General features: G+C 41.8%; 3 protein-coding genes across 3 annotated transcripts; all 3 read right to left on the bottom strand.

Moving 5' to 3' along the window:
• Positions 1 to 967: 967 nt before the first annotated feature.
• Positions 968 to 4832, bottom strand: LOC133929070 (aldose reductase). The gene is made up of 9 exons (XM_062375663.1): positions 4440 to 4832; positions 3836 to 3886; positions 3689 to 3762; positions 3488 to 3575; positions 2988 to 3194; positions 2833 to 2904; positions 2011 to 2070; positions 1738 to 1914; positions 968 to 1265 (listed from the first exon to the last, which is right to left on the bottom strand). The coding sequence occupies exons 1-9, from the start codon at positions 4578 to 4580 to the stop codon at positions 1176 to 1178; spliced, it is 960 nt and encodes a 319-aa protein (XP_062231647.1). The 5' UTR covers positions 4581 to 4832; the 3' UTR covers positions 968 to 1175.
• Positions 4833 to 5490: 658 nt separating this feature from the next.
• Positions 5491 to 9493, bottom strand: LOC133929069 (sorting nexin 2A-like). The gene is made up of 5 exons (XM_062375662.1): positions 8476 to 9493; positions 8099 to 8308; positions 7730 to 7990; positions 5970 to 6056; positions 5491 to 5831 (listed from the first exon to the last, which is right to left on the bottom strand). The coding sequence occupies exons 1-5, from the start codon at positions 9376 to 9378 to the stop codon at positions 5751 to 5753; spliced, it is 1542 nt and encodes a 513-aa protein (XP_062231646.1). The 5' UTR covers positions 9379 to 9493; the 3' UTR covers positions 5491 to 5750.
• Positions 9494 to 16519: 7026 nt separating this feature from the next.
• Positions 16520 to 17569, bottom strand: LOC133929068 (PRA1 family protein B2-like). The gene has a single exon (XM_062375661.1). It carries the CDS (start codon positions 17519 to 17521, stop codon positions 16856 to 16858), a length of 666 nt encoding a protein of 221 aa, XP_062231645.1. The 5' UTR covers positions 17522 to 17569; the 3' UTR covers positions 16520 to 16855.
• Positions 17570 to 19359: the final 1790 nt, after the last annotated feature.

Genomic DNA, 19359 nt, shown 5'->3' with positions numbered 1-19359 from the left:
CAGACAGGACTCAGGAGGGAGCCGGAAGAGGGGGGGGGGGGGGCGGTTGTGAGGAAGGCGCCACGAAGCTTCCCGGGCTAGGAGTTTCCGACCACGGCGGCACCGGCCACCTCGACATCCGCCCACTAGATCCATTTGGGCCGGACCCCATATTACTTTATTTGCGCCTCTCTGAGAGCCCTTCCTGGGCCGTGCAGGACTGCCGGACTACCTGGCATGTCAGGCCCTCTTCAAAAAAAAATCGGCATGTCAAGCGTAGTGACACTGGTTCCTCGGCCCCACTCGGGATGCCAGGTGGGCGCTGCCCTTACAAAATTCTGTACCGTACTTGAACGCGCGCAGAAAATGGCCGTGCATACGGTCCCGTCCTTTCGGACTCCGTACCGTACAGTTCCTGCCAGATTCTCTTTGCTGATCCACTCATGTCATGCAATTTTTGTTAAAAGAGTAGAAGGTCGTACATACAGGCGCGTCCATTCTACATTCACGCTCAGACATATTCACATTAAAACATCTTATCATATACCTAAATAAAATTAAAGACATATCCTCACACGTAGGTACATAATTATATATATACATATACACTATTCCTTCTTAGAAATTAATTCCAAAAAAAATGCAAGCATCTAGGACTCCAACTAGATAAACAGATTCCGCTACCAGGACTAACCAATTGGGCTACGTCCAATTCACTCATGTCATGCAATTTCTGCGGATGATAAAACATGATAACAGTGATACTAGTACCGGCCTTAAGATATGGTTTCATGAACGTTTTCTCAGTGGTCCATGCAATGGTTGGTGCGCGAGACAGCACATTTCGATCCAAGAAAAATAGGATCGGATCTCGGTGGTCTGAACATTTTGCAAATCGGCAATTTGCATGGCACGGCTGTGATGAGATAGATGTAGATCCCACGTCGCTGCAGCAGCATGCTTAGTGCAAGGGAAGGAGGCACGTACGAAAGGTAATGGCAAACCGCAGCGCCATTTCTATTCAGTTTATTGTACAGTAGAGTACAGGACGGGTTTTGCATACACTCTTGCATTGCATCTCATGCGGAGCCGGTTTCACAAAGTACGGGAGGAGCATGCTGCTTTGCGCTGTTGCACATCAGCATCAGCATCGTTTATTTGGTTCGTCAGGTGGCGCGATCTGATGGGACAGCAGCTCAGTCCTCGTAGTCCCAAAGCTCAGATGCGCTCTTGTATGGCCCGTGAGTCTTGTTCACGAAGAGCTCCTCTCCGGTCAGGACTCGCTTCTGCAATACCAAGGTCCACACACGCTAGATCAGGCAAAACCCCGATTAACTACTGCTAACAAGCCAAGTTTTACACTATTTTAGTGTGGTATTTAAGTGCTAGGTGCCGCAGTAAGCAGATTAAATGATGCTCTATGCCTCTATCTGAAAACTCCTATTCTTTTTTCGATGCAAAATGGCTTTATCTGACTGGCCTGCAGGATACCCTGAAAGATGATTAAACATATGCAATAGAGAAACTAACATAGACCGGGTCTCTTGGGGCATGTTGGTTTAGTGCTAAAGTGGCATGACAAGCTCAGTTGATGTCGAGAAGTCTACCATATCGTCTACCAAGATTCCAGATTCCACCGGTATCAAATAGTCGATTTTTCCCCCAGTAGTTTCGATGACCATCTTCTCTTAGCTTATGAAGTATACGGTATTGTACCAAGTTATGCTTAAACCCAGAAACTAGGGCGCCCAAACTCACCTCATCTTTGATGCTGCACAAGACCTTGAAGTCCTCGTCAGGGATATCCCATCCGAACACCTGAATATTCTCCTTGATCCTTTCATCTTTGGTTGATTTGGGAATAACGCTAGTTACCCTTTGGAGAGCCCACTTGATAAGCACCTGCGCGGAGGTCTTGTTCAGTTTGTTGGCTACCTGTGGTTAAATGCTTGGACTCAGAGCTAGACATAAAATAAAAAGATTGAATTCAACTGAAATACTATATTTTGTTCATTAGGTTTGTTCAGGAACCTTTTCAACAACCGGATCATGCGCTAGGTTCTTTTCTGAAGAACCCAGTGGGGAGTAAGCCTGCAAAATAACACATAAGCAAGAAAGTAAGCGTTTTGTTTTCAAAACAAAAACATGCTAAGGTGGAGAATATTCACGAGATCACTGTCATAACTGATTTTTTCAGATTGTCATCGCTAATTAATTTTTACAAGGATTTGATAATTAAAGATTAAATATTTACTAGAAATACGATATATCATGAGAATGGAGTATCATAGGTTTAATAATTGTCATGAGGTAAATAAAGCATGTATGGATATTGCATACAGTTCATTGTGTTTCACATGAAAACTATCCCCATATCATGTAAGAATCCTCCAGATAACATAATCCGAGAAAGTTACGCTGAAGACTGAGTATGCTATGCCTCCCCGACCCGACTATATAAGAAGAGGAGAGGATACGTCATGAGGAGGTCAGACAAGTCGGACAGGCGGGGCAGAGCCAAATAGACAAGCAATACAAAGTAGGATAGAAGCAGAAAAAACTCATTGAGATCCATAGCAGTCATAATCATAAGAGAACTCATCGAGATTCCTAGGATTAGATCTAGACACATCCCGTTGTAATGATCTTTTCCTAAGATTAATTAAGGCAACACATGATTTAGAGCTATTATCCCAAGAGATATCTGAACCTGTATAAAATCTCGTATCCTTCTTTTCGAACAATTGATGAACATATATCCCTATTTTAAATAAGTATTTACATAATTGAATTTACTAATAGTCAACATTTTTTTAGGACTGTCATTGCTGATTTTCATAAGAAATATCTTACAGTGACATGAATCCCATGCCTCTTGCAGGCCTCAAAAATCTTATCGTTCTTCCAACCAGGATGCATTTCCATCTGTATGAAATCAAGTACAGAAAGGGTCAATTCGGTTACTTCAACGTTCTGGAACTACCGATCAAATCTGAGTCATTCACAACCTGGCATACTGCTGGTGGAACATTTGCTGACCGCATCAGCCGGTTGAGTTTGGTAACTGTATAATTGCAAACACCGATGTCCTTAACAAGTCCGTCTTTCACAAGGTCTTCCATTTCCCTCCATACTCCTTCCATGTCAAATTCCAGCACTTCCCCAACTTCTGGGGGCATATGTGCCCCATCTTTTAGTCGGAACGGCCAATGGATCTGTGTTCATTTATCAATGTAATTAGATTCCCTTTTTGGTAAAAAAAACATATTGCATTTCATTATGTAAAAGATGTTTGAGGCTTGCATGCACAAGCTTTACAAGATCTCCACAGCATCTAGGTTTGCTGATTCTGGATCTCTACTTAGATAATACAGTAGTAGGGTCATGTAAATTCAACAAATCAATAATGCATCCGTAAGAGAAAGTGAAGCTACAAGCACTACAAGGTCCCTTGGAATGCAAAATAACAGCTAAAAGAGTAAGAAGTCATTGGTTTTTGCTTTCTTACAAGGTAAAGATCAAGATAGTCCAACTGTAAATCCTTGAGTGTGTTCTGTAGTGCTGGACGAACCTTCTCGGGAACCAAGTTTGTGCACCTGAAGTAGCCAAGTATTGATCAAATTTTGCATATTAGGGATATGCTATTACTTACTGGCTCATTTATTTATTTGTACATCAGAGGACAATTTGTAATTGTGCATATAAGTACCATAGTTTGGACGTTACAAACAAATCTTTCCTGTTGATCCCAACCTCCATTGCAGCTTTAAGTCCTTTGCCGACCTGAAAATAAGCAGAGGATTTTTAACAACATATCGAGGCTAATACAGAAACGTAATACTGTTTTGATGTGTACCTCCTTCTCTATTCCGTACTGAGCAGCTGTGTCCACGTGCCTATATCCAGCCTGCAGTAACCAGGTAGTCAGATTGCATTGTTCAATTAGAAGCATGCTCTGTAGAATTTCAGGCTATAACATCAAGTGACAATGGATAATTCCGCAGCTACAAGCTACTCTACGATAGTTGAGGCCTCTCAGTTGTTCACCTCGAAACTATATGGAAGTTCGGAGCAGTTTCAGTTGTTGGCCTCCCACAAAATTTCAGCAAAGTATTCCAAGGTATAAGTAGCATAATTTTATTTTATTTTTACCCAGCGCAGAGCACCAGAGAAAGAAAGGGGGGGGGGGGGGTGTGAAACAAAACGAAGAGGGGGATGTGTGAACAATGTTACATAATGTTTTGTTTTACAGTGTATGAAACTGGAGTTTAGGGTCACGAATTTAGTGATGTTTAGCATGAATTTTGCAACTACAAAAGAATTTCCCTAAATTTTGTAGCTTATCATGCCAGTTTTGACCATGGGCAGTATGGTGTCCACTGAATAATTGTCCTGTACTTCCCTAAACATGTACTGTAGTTCATAAAGAAAGCTCGATTAGGAGACATGAACAGCTATACCTCGGTGATGGCTGCCTGAACGGAGTGAGCGGTATCTGAGCCGGCTCTCCAAGTCCCTAGCCCAACGGCTGGGATGGTGTGCCCGCTCTTCAGAACAAAGTGATCCTGCTCCATTTGCCCCATTGCCTTCGCACTCGCCATTCTAAAACCTCAGTTCAGCACCCTTCTATCTTCGGTTTTCCAAGCCTTTTTGACAACTTCCTTGTTCCACAGAAGACAGATGGCTGCACGTCCTATATATATAGAGAGAGAGTTCTAGGAAGAGATGCCACGTACATTAGAATCCACGGACACATGGCTAGCCATCAGAACCTAAAGAAACTTCTTTCCCATGCACGAAGCACAGGTGCACTGGACCAACATGCCAAAGGCCATAGCTGTCCAGCAACCAAAAAAAAAAGATCTTCAAGAAACTTGCTTTCCTACCATCTTTGTCAGAAAGACGACGGGGGAAGCTTGCCCACGCTCTGGAACATCTGACTTCAAGAGGGCAGAAAGATCTGATTGCAACAGCCGGACCTGTCGAACTTCAAGAGAACTGACCTGCCAAATTTCCTATAGTATCACCTAATATTATTCGAATTAACCCTGAATTTACAACGTTTAAGTTACAAGCGACAGTCCTTGTTGCGCAAATCCTCCAGGGATTGCAGGCGTTCCCCTTACAGATATAGAAAGGACAAACCGTAACAGCATATTTACTCTAAAAAATTACGAGAAACAATATATAAGTACTCGGGTGGGGGTCAAAGAAAAAAGGAAATGAACAGATGCTGTAAGTACTGTCTCCCCCAATTGTGTAATTCAGTTCTACTCGATCTTGTAGCAAGAAGGCTTCCTTCCTTTCCTATGAATATGAAACTCTGGATAAGCAAAGATGACAGCAACAAGCACCCCGGCCAGCCCATGGGCATACCATTGGCACAATTCAAAACAAATATTTCTGTTTCACAAGGTACAACGTGCATAGGAACACCGAACGCTACATGGTGAGATCATACGACAACAGAAGCACATTCACCTCTCAGTTATCACCGAGAAAAATTACGTGTAAGGTTTATCACAGTTGCCAATAATCACCGAGAATCTCATTTGCCGCAACTCAATTTCACCGAGAAAAATTACGTGTAAGGTTTATCACAGTTGCCAATAATCACCGAGAATCTAATTTGCCGCAACTCAATTTCACGCAATTGCACAACCAGGCCCGAGGCAAAAATGGGGAGAATCAAGAATGGTTGTTGGTGCTTGAAATCGGAGCAAATTAAATAGATCAAAATCCGCTGCTCTATATTCCATATACAAGCTATATCAGTTGCCCCTGTTACAGTATACTTTAGTCTCCTCTGCAACCTTTGCCCACATAACAGCAAAATGGTCTGAATATGAAACCTGCACATAACAATTGTAGAACAAGATATTGTCAAATTAAACTATGTTGCTGCATCTATCTGTTTCTTTCCCTTTGTCAGTAAATACACAGGGTAATCTTCATGGTTATTTCTACATTGAACAGAGCAATATTCGTACCTGACTTATAGCAAATCCTTTCAGCATCTCTACAAAATCCCGACGTCTTTCTTTGTCAAATCTTTTGATTTCAATCATGTTGTTTTCCTGCATTGTCAAACAAAATTTAATAGGAAAATAGGTCCATTTGTTCCAAAAGCCAATCTGGTTTCAAATTGATAAGATCCATACTACCTCCTAGCACTCCTAGAGTCCTATATTTTGCAGCGACAACTCCACAAAAGATCATAAATTTCAGTTAGCTGTAAATTTTATCTGACTTAACGAAAGATCCTACTGTTCTTAGCATCATTCACATACCCTGAAAATACATGTTCAAACTCCCTAAAGGATATTAGCATCCCAAGAAGCTGAAGGGCACCCTCTAGCTTTCTTAAATTAAAACACTAAAAAGGATAGCTCTCAAAGAGACAGATTTGCATCTAGGACCTCAACTAACAATGAAGATAGGGAGTGCTCAAATGGCAAAATTGGATAAAATCATAGTTGTTACGGCAAGCGTGGCGAGGCGCGACGACCTACCACCTTCATAATTTTACAACACCTATGACGCGCAGCGTGGCGACGCCATACACACATCAGCGTGGCAAATACACAAAACATAGTCTAGGATAGTACATCATAGGTCAAGAGGAAACCTTGCTGATGTGTTTTTGTACTTTGTAATACTGTGAAGAATCAGTCACTAATCAACAAAATTTATTTTTTCAGACAATTCAGAATTATTTATCAAGGCCTGGCATCAACCACAACATATTAGGCCCGGCCCAAAAGCCCATAGCAAATCTATCCTAGGGTTTTAGCCCACATCCACCTCTTCCCTCAGGTCACAGATCACCGCCTCCACCCACCACCTTCACAGGGCGCCGCCCCAGCGCACGCTGCTCCTCCCGCCCCAGTGTGCGCCACCCCGCGCCGCCGCATCCCTCGCGCCTCTCCCGCTCCCACTCCCGCTCCAAGCGGGCGAGGGGCGGCTAGCGAAGCGGACAGCGGACAGGAGACGGCGAGGCGGGCGTGGATCCAGTGGGGGGTGGACGCCATACATGCCGCCGGAGCCATGGCGTCCCCATGGCGAGACGCTGATTTCTGCCACGCCGATATATCAACGCCATGACAACTATGGATAAAATGTCCTCATGAAATGGACTCTTGGTAGTTTAACTACATCTTAGTTAGCACAAAAAAATCATCGTAACAGCATGCTAACATTAATTCTGATTTAAAAGGGTGTGATTTTGAAATAATATTGGATTGCTAACAGAATCACATTTCAAGTTGGTATTTATATATCATAGAAAGGCTTGTGCTACAGAAATGCTGATCATATCACATGCAACAAACATAATGAAGTTTTCTGCTGGTGATGTTAGCCATCAAAGACAAGGAGAACAGAAAACCCAAATGCAAGAGTTACAATCTACCTTAAGCTTCAAACATATGAGTTGCTACCACACACCAATAGAGGACTATCCAAGTATGCATGTGCAACCATCACGAGAATATAAACTAATCATAATTAAATTTTCCTAGATGTGCAAACTTGATCAAAAGATCAGCTGAGTATATGCAGTTAAAGAATTCAGAAACAATAGATGTCATGAGAAAAGCATGAATCAACTTTCAGTAATTAAAGATAGGAGGTGCATGCTTCTTTTTCTATATGTAAAACTTCAACTGTTCCTTTTAGATTATTTTCCCGGATAAGTACATACTCAATACGTTTTCTCAACTGAATATATTGCATTTATCAGGCAATTTACCTTAATGTATTCATATTCTTTAAGTGCATCATTTTTCGCTGCTTCTGTTGAGCTTATTGTTTCTTTCAATCCCTCTACCTTCTGATACTTTGACCACTCATGCCCCATATCTCTTGATGATACAGATTCAAGTCTTCCTGCTCTGGTGTGCAAGGAAAATAAATCGGCTGACAGACTTTGCACATGATGTAAAGCATTAGAGCGATCAGTAAATGCATGATGGACAGATATCATCATCTCCAAGTATTCATGGATACTACCCTGCAGAGGCATAAAGAATGTCTTGCTATTTTGAAAGACAAAAACAATTCTGAGAAAAGATACTAAAAACAATTACTCAACATTTGAGTCAGCAACATAGCAACATACCAGGTGTTTTACAATTTCAGAATTTAATTTTCTCTGTGATCTGCTGAACTTCAATATTGAATTTGCAAAATTATGGATATCACCTGCTCGACTTCTCTGGGAACTACATGTTGCCTGTTCTCTTTCAAATTTTGCCAGCTTAATCAGTGTCATTCCCAAGTGACCTGTAGTTTCTCTAAGATCATCCTGAGCTTTAACAAGCGCTTCTGCCTACATAAAATACAAAATTAGAAGATTAGCAAGAGCAATCTTGATGGACCAATACACACAACTAGAAAATGTTTCACATAACATGCGAGTGTGCAACAAAAGAATAGGCATCCTGAGAAACAATACACACAACTACTTTTCCACATGATATGTGAGTGTGCCAATACCTGCTGAGATGTTGTGGTGAGCTGCTGCTGTAGGTCCTCGAGCTGGGCCTTGTGCGCCAGGAATTCTGTGTCTGTCTCCTGCTCCACAGGTGGAGGCTTCGTTGCGACCAGCCCGTTCACCACCGTCTGCTTCAGATCCTTAAACACCCCAAACAAGTCCCTCCCAGCTTTCGCCGGCACGGGCGGAGCAGCAGCATTCACTGTGGTAGTCCAGTACCGCGGCGCCTCGCCCTCAAAGGCGGGGATGGCGCCAGGCTCGGTGAGGAACGTGCGGAGGTCAGGGCTGCGGCCCACGACGGGGTGCGCCGCGAGGCGGCAGAGGTAACGCTGGAGCGCGGCGCACCGCTGACTCACGAAGTCGTGGCGCTGCATGACCTGGCCCTCGAGGACGCTCTTGTCAGGCCGGGCCGGGACGAACAGGCCGCGGTGGGCCGCGGCGAGGCGGTCCGCAAGGGCCACCACGTCGCGGAAGCGCCGCCGCACGCGGAACTCCCCGCCGCCGCCCGCGAGGCGGGTAGTGACGAGGTAGGAGAAGTAGCTCCCGGAGCCCGGGATCACGCCGGCAGCTCCGGCGCTGGGCTCCGCGTGCTTCTTCGGATCGGACACGGTGATCCGCGCGAACACGGTGGCCGCTGCATCGGCTCGCGCAGCGGGCGGAGGGGCGATGGTGGGGGAAGGGGAGAAGTCGTCCTCCTCGAGGAAGTCGTCGATGACGAAGGGGTCGTGGTTCGCGGCGGCGGTGGGGGAGGGAGGCGGCCGGAGGAGGGGGTCGGTGGATGCAGAGGCGGTAGCGGCGGCGGATGAGGAGGAGTCGAGAGCAAGGGTTTCGAGGTCGTCAGCGGCGGCGGCGGTGGAGGCGGAGGCGGAGGCAGCCGGCGGCGGCGAGGGCTCGGCTGCCATCATGGTTGATTAGGGGGTAGGGTTTGGGCTCGGGGATCTAAGAGCACCTCAGCAGCTTACTGAATCCTATCCCTATATCTCTCGTACAGGAAATGTCCTAAAAAAATTTCTAGTCTCATATCCTTTAGATGACGTTTGGATAGAGATTAGGTTAGAGAAAGTGAAATAAGATGGGATAAGAAGAGGTACATCTATTTTTATGTTTGAAATGTATTGGGATAGGGATAGAAAATAAAATTTTAAGTAACTATAGTATCTTGTTTTTGACAAAGACGAACCAGTCAGAGCATAACTTTTAAGAGCAAAAATGTAATTTTACGTATTTTTTACTCTATCCCGCCCTATCCTACCCCCACACATGGGTTTAAAACAGTGGAAAAAGAGAGCCTCATATCTCAATCCAAGAGCTGTTGTTTTTCCCAAACCCTTTATCCAAACATAGGAATAGATTTATCTCACATGCTATTTCCTTATCCTGGCCTTCATTTCCCGATATCCAAACGTCACCTTAGTCTTCGACCGCTTCTCTAAAACTCATCCTCAGTATCTCATAATCATCTATTTTATTTGTAACTAATAGCTATAATTTAAATGGCAAAAATTCGAAACAGCAAAATTCAAACGACTATAAATCAAACGGCAAAAATTCAAACCGTTATTTATCTAATGGCTATATTTTAAATGGCTCCTTTCTAAACGGTTATTTCTCCAACGGCTATATTTTAAACTTCTATATATTAACGGTTTTTGGTGCATCTCCTCTATCATACCATAGTAGATAAGTACCAAACATAATAGTTCGTAAAATATTATATTACAACAATTATTCAACTAGAGGTACGGGCTCATTGAGTTATTATCTCATTCTATTGACTCACGTAGTATTATTTTTTGCCCTAATCATGACACTAAGATCCATAAACATAATTCTCTTTTCCTCCTAATTCTCTTGAGTTCTATCGTTTAACTCTTTACCTTAGCCTTCTTGTCTCAATTGCAACCTTCTCTTTATCAAATTCATAGGCTCTCCTCTCAATTGCCAACCTTTCTAGTTCTAGCGCATATGTTTGTTTATAGTGCTCTTCTTTTTTTCTTCTCTTTCACAACCTCCGTATCTACCTTCTTTGCCCACAAATTATCTAGAGCTTTATTGTACAAGTTATCACTGTTTCGCTGTATTTTTTCTTTCTTCGTTTTTCAGCCAATTGCTATTCTCATAATTACAATCTCATTCTCAAGATCTAGTGCATCATGATTGCCTTCGCAACTATTTGAGTTGGTACTAAGAGAATATATAAGAGAATGTGACTTGGTAGTTATCTTTTGTTTCTTTGCATTTATCTCAGATGCCATACTAATCCACTTTTCATTATGCTTTAAAAAATTCCAACAATATAGCATCTAGAAGGACATGTGTTGTTTGTCTTTTTCCTGGTACAAAGCACATACCTCGACAATCTATACAAGTGAATATGTTTTATTAAACATATTGCCAACATATAAATTTACCGAACATATAAATTTACAAGCAAAATACAAAGGTATGGACTAAACTTATCTTACAAAGTCATCCCGCTTTGTCTCCTACGCTCAATTTGCTCATAGCATCCGATGAACTAGTTAACACACTCTTGAATGGTAGACTAACAATGGATGAGGGAACTTACATTACGGTCAGACTCACACTCTTTGCGCTTATGGAAGTAAGCATGAATTCTCTTCCAATAAGTTATACGAGATTGCTCGTTGCCATGTATTGCATCTAAACTAATATTTTGCCATGCCAACACCAACGCCTCATCTTCCTTCTCGTTGTAATTGGATGATCTTTTTTTACTCTTTCTAACATGGGGAGATACATCTTCAATCAGGAACTCTTACTCCCCAATTGGACTACATAGTTCAAGGACATCAACATTATTGATCTCATTCATCAAGTTTACAAAATAGTTCTCCTAATTTTCTATTATTCACAAGCTACAAATTTACTACATTCAGTAATTGAAGAATTTTAGTGTAAAATTAGGGGACGAATTGCAGGGGCAAATGAACTCATGCACTAGACATCTCACCTACGAGCATGCTACTGTGAACAGGCACTTTCCTCTTGCCGCTGCCCCACGAACAGTTAGCGCACCGACCTGTCCTGCCCCTTTCGCATGTCGAGACGTGCCACTTGCCCGCTTACTCCCTGACCCGCCCCGCCCGATGAGCCATGTCGCCTGACCACCCACCGAGCCGCCTACCCGACTGCTCCCCGACCCGCCCTGCCCCGCTGAGCTGCCACGCCCGCCGAGCCACTCCGCCTCCTAGCCACTCGTTGTGTCCTGGCGTCGTACGCCATAGATGAGGGAGGCAGGGGAGGCAGTGCGATGCACGGGAGCTCAAGCACATGATGCATGGGAGTTGGAGGAGATGAGAATAGGGAACGATAATAGCCTACTCTCTTTGGGGAACGTGAGGAGGAGGATAAGGAAGGGGATAAGATAGGGAAGCTGATGGGAAAGCTGCTAGAGGTTAGTTTTTTGCGCTATATTTCTTACTTTTAGCTATAGGGAAGCAAATGAGGAAACTGTTGGAGTTGCTCTAAGTGGGAGAATGAGATCTGACTCAGGGGAGGTCGTGAGGAATCGATCGATTTTTAAAATAATATTAATTTTCGGAAGATAATATGCATTGCCAACCACAAGAGCTTTATTCCTGACAGGAGCCCATCTGTGTCTGACCACAATAATTGATTTGTCAATATGTACTATTTTTTTTATAATTTTCTAAAAATACATATTATTTTTATAATTTTTTATTAAAATAATATTACTTTATAAAAACTCCGAATCAATCTCGATCGATGGGTGGAAGGAGGAGCCCACGCGGGTGGCGGGGGTGAGAGTGAGGGCATGAATAATACTCCCTCTGGTTGCAAATGTAGGTCGTTTTAGCCTCCTCAACTATTCTCTAAATATAAGTTATTCTCGAACTTCTATGTACTTTTTTTTCTCTGGTTTCCATCTTGTCCTTGTTTAATAAATGCTACTACTCTCACAAATGAATGAGTTATCTTTTCCAATGCAGAATAAATGAAAGGCAACAAGGTCATTTGATCTACTTTTTTAATTCTTGTGTACAAATCTAAAACGACTTACATTTACAATCGGAGGGAATACTAAATGTTTATCCTTAAATACTTAAGGAAAGAGAGTATTAAGCAACAACATAAAAATTATAATTTTTAATACAAACAAAAACTACATATATTTAAATATAATTAACTATCTTATTAATATTAATATAAGCAGATATACTTAAGTAAGGATCTTATCCCGCGCCTAATCACCCATGCTAGTGCAGTTAAGAGAGAAAACCTTTTTTTTAATAAAATACACTCTATTGTACATACTCTGATGTGGATTGTTGGGTGTCGCAGCCATGGGTACCTATACAAAACAAAACAAAAAAATAATAAGTGTAAGCAGGAAGCAGCTGGTTTTGAAGAGGTGTGACCTGAATTTAGATAACAAACCAGAGCCGTTATATTCGTTCGTTATCAACGGGATGAATAGTTTGGCCACGCACGCAACGGTACTGAGAAGGTGTTCAGACTATGAATGCAAATATGTACCTAATAATTAGTTCTGTTCACTATTTAGTTTTTTTTAATTTAATTAGATGAGAGTGAATTCACAGAGGCGATTCTATAACTCTGGAAACTCTGGAACATTTGTGGTTGATAACAGCACTAGTGCAACGGGTATGGTTTTTTTTTATTACTTGGGAATGTTTCAGGGGCTTGCGCAATCTGATATAACCACAGCCCGAATGCTCTCACAATGGAGACTCTAGCTTGTAGAGATAGAATTTTGTTTGCTGGTAGAAAGGGTGTTAAACGATTGATGATGGAGATTGATTATCAAGTTCTGTTTGATCTTTGGGATAATCTCAACACAGAGATTTCAGTCATTTTGAAAGAGCCAGTGGAAGGTTTTATTGAATTTAAACTTTGTTTTACTAGTCGTTCTTGTAATAAGGCTGCACATGAATGTGCTAAGCTTGTATCCCTAGCTTGATTAGGGGTGAGTGGTGCGATGTAGCATCCTTACCAGTTCGTAGATGCCTTGAACTTGATTGTAACTCATATACTATGAAAACTATTTCTTAACTTACTTAGATGAGAGTGATTTTTTTTTAAGTTTTGAGTCGACTCAATAGAACACAAAAATACAAAATTTGCATCCCTCCTGACTAGCGTAAGAAATTCATTACGGAACTCAGACGTCCAAATTTCTGATATCAGTGCGCCAGTTTTGCATTAGAGCTCAAGTCCAGCTGATGTCTAGACAGAACAAGAAATAACATACAACCTCCACAATTCAGTTTACAACATCACCAAGCAAGCACAAGCTGGCAAAGAAGCGAACTCCAAAATCGTGTGCGGTGATATTATCGGATAACTAAAACTTTATGTGCAGATACGAGGGTAGGAAAAGGTCCGAGACTCCTTTTTTTTAACCGAAGAGAGTCCATGTTATCAATATGGCGCATTAGCAGTAAGCAGTTTCAGAAGTCAAAACCATGGATCACATTCTGCGTTTTGGAAAAGAAGCAATGCGTTGTCATTTGTCACGCAATACAGTGCTACTACATAAACTACGCAAGTTTACGATAACGTCTATGCAACCCTCACGAGCAAGGTTTCATTTACCGACCGGAGCTCGGTTACCGAGCTCCGGCGGTAACCGAAAATGCGCGATAACCGCGGTTACCGGTCAAAAATTCAAAAAAATTCGGAGAAAATTCATTCGACAAATTTTAAATTTTTGCGAAAAAATCATATTTTTGCCCTCTCGGTAACCGAGCGGTTTGGATCGGTTACCGAGCGATTTTCTCGCATTTTTGATTCGGTCAGTTACCGAGCGGTTTGGGTCGGTAACCGCTCGGTTTTCTCGATTTATCGAGCGGTTTTATCAAATTTCAGCGCAGTTCAACAAAAAACCTAAAAAAGGGTTCAATCTTGTAAAATCAATAACTAATTCATCCGAGCTTCAAATCAAGTGAAACAAATTTTGTTGGCTTCCTTGTAACATGATCTACATGATAAAAGTATTTATACTCATAAAAAAGTTTAAAATTTTCTGTGAGAAATTTTATTTGTTAAACCAAGGTAAATGCATAGTTTACTCTTTGCTAATCCAAAAATCATGAAACTAATTTTGTTAGTCTTCTTACATGATCCTATATCTTTTAAAAATATATGAACTCATGAATTAGTTATTGTAACATGCATGATTGTGTAAATGTGTTGCGACTAGATTAATTCATAACTGACCCATCACACCTTAAAAATTAGTGAAACCACTTTCATTAGCTTATTTATATTATGATTTACGTAGAAAAAATAATAGTAGACATGAAAAAATTAATTACAGTGATGTTTCTTAACATATTCACTTTATGCTTGTGAAATTTGTAAAAATCATAGAGAATTTAATAAAACTCTAAATAAAGTGAAATCAATTTTAAAGATTCTCTTAAAATACGTTTTATACAAGAAAAATATATGTTTGCATGTTACACTTTTCCTTAACGTGAGTTAATAATTGAGCTGCGCGCTTCAATTTTTTTTATTTTTTTCAAACTTTCTCCCTATAGAATATGATGCAAACGACATTATTTTTGAAAACTTTTTCACAGAAGTTCTTAGAATTATGTCTAGTTTTTTTAAAGATTTTTTTGAATTTTTTTTAAATTTTTTTATTTTTTCGAATTTTTTGAATTCAAATTTCGGTTACCGAACGGTTTTTGAAATCGGACCGGACCGGGAAGGTCGGTAACCGCGATTTTTGAGCGGTTACCGACGGTTTTTTGAACCCTGCTCACGAGTATCAATATCATGCATATTTCAGGCCTACTCCAGCAGGATCGGCAAATGGTTCCGTATCACTGTGCCAACTCCTTTTGCCGATCGGAGATGCCGCCGACTCCTTTTGCCGATCGGAGATGCGAGCGACGCGCTCCAACAGCTCCCGTATATAGCACTACAGTATTGTGAACAGGAACCGACGGTAGCAAATATGCGGACGAAAAAGGAGACCAGCAATATTGTTTATAGAGAACGAAGGTGGGTCCGAAAGGAGAGGTAGAGTAATAAAATATAGGAAATATGATAGATACTGTTTATGAAAAAAAATAGAGAGTACCGTAATAATATTAGAGGATGTTGTAATAGTATTATAGAGGATGAATTTTTAAAGCATCTACTGTAGATGGAAATATGGTAGATACTGTTTATGAAAAAAAAATAAAGAGTACCGTAATAATATTAGATGATGCTGTAATAGTATTATAGAGGATGAATTTTTAAAGCATCTACTGTAGATGGCCTAAACAGACACAATACAGACAACCTTGACATATAGGTGACACAACAATATGTCATCCAAACTCAATATAAATTCCACATTCTAAGTGAAAATGCATTACTCAAGACTATACTTCATACTAGTGGTTCTTGCCCTCAAAACATTTGTGGATAAACTAATCAGCGGGATGGTTTAGCAGAAATTTGATATTCTTACATAAGTTAGAATATATCGACCAGAAGAACTGTTCTTGAATTGCTATGGCCGGGTGATCAACTGATCATAAAACACAGAGTAATGATTCCTCATCTCTCAAGCCCCCCGACAAAGGGGAACCAAGTAAAGCTTCACCAGAGTGAAAGTAAACAGAGGGAAAAATAACATACAGCTTCACCAGAGTTTCAAAAATCTTTTTTCGAAAGTTTGTTAAACCTCGGGAAAGTAAACAGGACGGTAATTGGTCCAATCCCGATACATTTCATCTTCTTTCTCATTTTTATTTCAAAATTATCAATGATTGTTAAAGTCTCGGTCCAATCCCGAGACTTGGAACCCTGGCTCAGGAAGTACTATGGGACCAACCTATATTCTTGTGTAAAATTGAATTTTGGACAACATCAGCAGTAACGAAACACAGCTTAAGGAATAGTAGACGATCACCTAAACAATTGACTTCTCTGCTCCAGCATTGCGAGGCATGTATTTCAAACAAGAAACGGACAGCATTTAACAACAAATATATCAGGTAAAACATCGAATTTCAACGAGCATATGAAGTAGGAGTAGTATGTCACAAGGAAATCAAAGAACAAGTGAAGCATATTACTGTCTCGATACTACAAAGAACGCATTATCTATATTGATAATTCGAACTCACAGATCCAAATTACTTGAGTACTTAGCACTAAACCCACCATAGCGTAAAACTCTGCGAGATAATTCTACTGAACTTTGCAAATGTCGGCGCATCAATCGAAACCAACACGAAGCCAGTAGATCTGTAGGTCACAAGGGGGAACAGGGGAAGCAATAGGCTACCGCTACAAGACTAGACCCTCACAATTTCCAGCTTAAAAGGAACTTCTCGAACCGAAGAACCCTACCAGATCTTGCCGCCCGCTGCCTCAAACCCCAGATCCGGGTGCCCCGAGGAAGGATAGCAGCCCTTGGGTAGCGCTGTTGCCGGGAGCCGCGTTGGGTTCGTCGAGGAAGAGGTCCTCGGGCACGCGGAACGCGCCGTGCGCCGCAACGGCGGCCCCGCCCACGAGCAGCCCGGAGATGATGAGCGACGCGACGGACGTGAAGAAGAGCAGGACGAACGACGCGCCGACGAGGCCCAGCAGGGCCTCGCGGTCGGAGAAGGTGCGGCCGAATAGCACGACGGGCTGGTCGGAGGCGCGGAAGAGGTAGAGGAAGCACCAGGCGGCGAGGAGACCCAGGAGGATGAGGAGCGAGAAGGGGTGCGCCAGGAGCGACGCCCCGAGCGCGAAGGCCACCACGGCGGCGTAGTTGACGCGGAAGTAGGCGAGGTTGCGGCGCAGGCGGGAGGTGGCGTCGGAGAGGGAGTCCGGCTTCGAGAACGCCGAACGGTCCAGCAGCTCCCCCCACGGCCGCCGGTCGGACAGCGAGCGCCGCGCCGACTCGGAGAGCCTGCTCAGGAAGAGCCGGAAGGCCGGCGTGGCGATCGGCGCGTCGGATCCGCTCCCTCCGCCGGCGGTGGCCGGGGACGAGCCGGCAGTCGCGGGGTTGATGACCGGGAGGAGCGGCGGCGGTGTCGGTGCGGAGGCCATGGCGAATTGGGGAAAACTTGTTGCTCTTGCGGTGATGCCTCTTGGAGATGGTGGCCACATATATGCATATGCTTGCTTGGTATGACCTTCTATGTCAATGACAGTGGGCCAATATATAACGCCGGGTACACATGTCAGTCATAGGATGAGCCTTGGACCCTTGGACCCGAGTTCCTTGGGTTCAACGTTCCCTCTGCTGGTGAGCCGTGGACCTGGTCTATGGGTTGGACCGGGAATGCTATACTTCGCATAGGATGAACGCACGCGCTTTTTATTCATATTTTTTTATTTTTCAAATTTGTAATTTTATGTATCCGTTTGAAAAAATAGCAACGGACAACATGTTTATAAAAATAAATCTAATATCTTTTCAACAGGTGATAAGTTAAAAATATAGCATTATATTACTCTTAAAATTTAAAATACTACGTAAATAATTATGAAAAAATCTGAAAAAAATTATGATGTACTCATCTAGCTCTCACAATATTTTCAGCTCAAAAAATTACTTATACAATAAGAAAAAAAAATGTTACAGATGTTGAAATCTGTCTCTTTTTTTTCATTGCCCAACTCCGTTTCGTACAGTCCCTCTATCTTGATTTCGTGGGCTATGAATTAGATGTTGGGCCTGAAAAGGAACCCAGAAGCCCAGTTTGTGCAGCAAGCCCATGCAGGCCCAGAGAATGAATAAGTTCTAGCCCGACATGAGATCGTACGTTCTTTTGCATTTTCTGGTTTCCATAAGATCTTCTTGCGTCCCTTCTTTTTGTTTTCGCATTTGATCTCTTTTAGTTTCGATCTCCCCCCTTTTTTCTTGTTTTATTTGATAGTAATTTTATTTATATTCTAAACCAAATTTTTTACTTCACTTATTTTAATACAGTTTTTATTTGAATTTCGTTCAAATTATTATCTGGAAATATTTTGTCTTTATTGAGAATTGGTAGCACGCTGCCTTCGAACGACTAATACTCACATAAACCAATGGAACAACGATTTGAGCTAGCGAAACAACGCCATTGAGCTATTAGAACAACGCCCATAAACTCCGGGAACAATGCAAATGAACTGGTGAAACAATGTCGTCAAACTATTGGAACAACGCCCCTCCTGGAACAATGCAAATGAGCTAGTGGAACAATGCCGTTGAGCTATTGGAACAACGCCAATAGTTTACATGCATATACGGATTACTATGTTTGTTCCACTATTACTTTTGGTTTGTTAGATTATTACTGTTGTTTTTGTTCCACTAGTTTTGGTTAAAATTATATTCACAATGTATAATATTTTGTAAACATTACATGCTCCTATACTTTAACAAATATGTGCCTATTAACCCCGTTTGTCTCCCAAGCTACTCGATGTGATCAATGAATAATAGAGTTAAATATTAAAAAGTGTAGCAAACACTCGATGAGGTATGAGCTTATAGCTATGTTTATTCTCCAAATCTTTTAAGGACTGTTGGGCGAGAAATTTAGCGATTCCATGTGACATATGGTTCCATCCTGAATAACTATCGCTTTTTTAGCAACATATGATTTGTTTACAAGCAAACAAAGGATTTTGACCAGTAACCTTGGAGATCACCGTCCAGACGATTTACGAGAAAATCGATAAAGAACTATCACTCAAATCACGGGGATTTGAAGTAGCAACGAAGAACTACTTTAAAACTACCCTAAAGTGCAGAAAAGTAAAGTAGAACAAAAAGTAGATGCAATAGTTACGATTGACTGAGTTGTTGTTTGCAATCGGCTGCCACTCTCAACTATTTATAAGCGGGACGTGGTCTTGATCCTAGGGAATCAAAGTAGGAGTCCATACCAACC

Source organism: Phragmites australis, chromosome 9 (genome assembly GCF_958298935.1).
Source record: "Phragmites australis chromosome 9, lpPhrAust1.1, whole genome shotgun sequence".
NCBI classification, from domain to species: Eukaryota; Viridiplantae; Streptophyta; class Magnoliopsida; order Poales; family Poaceae; genus Phragmites; species Phragmites australis.
Note: the sequence above shows the minus strand (reverse complement) of the source record. Positions and strands in the feature narration are given on the sequence as shown.

Bases quoted from the DNA above. Each gene is read 5' to 3' on its own strand.
- LOC133929069 (XM_062375662.1), bottom strand. From the start codon at position 9,378: ATGATGGCAGCCGAGCCCTCGCCGCCGCCGGCTGCCTCCGCCTCCGCC. The intron at 8,309-8,475 runs GTATTGGCACAC...TATTTTATGTAG, and splicing joins TCACCACAACATCTCAGCAG to GCAGAAGCGCTTGTTAAAGC. The intron at 7,991-8,098 runs GTATGTTGCTAT...ATGCCTCTGCAG, and splicing joins CTGAAATTGTAAAACACCTG to GGTAGTATCCATGAATACTT.
- LOC133929070 (XM_062375663.1), bottom strand. From the start codon at position 4,580: ATGGCGAGTGCGAAGGCAATGGGGCAAATGGAGCAGGATCACTTTGTT. The intron at 3,887-4,439 runs GTATAGCTGTTC...TGGTTACTGCAG, and splicing joins TTCAGGCAGCCATCACCGAG to GCTGGATATAGGCACGTGGA. The intron at 2,905-2,987 runs GTTGTGAATGAC...GATTTCATACAG, and splicing joins TTCCACCAGCAGTATGCCAG to ATGGAAATGCATCCTGGTTG.
- LOC133929068 (XM_062375661.1), bottom strand. From the start codon at position 17,521: ATGGCCTCCGCACCGACACCGCCGCCGCTCCTCCCGGTCATCAACCCC.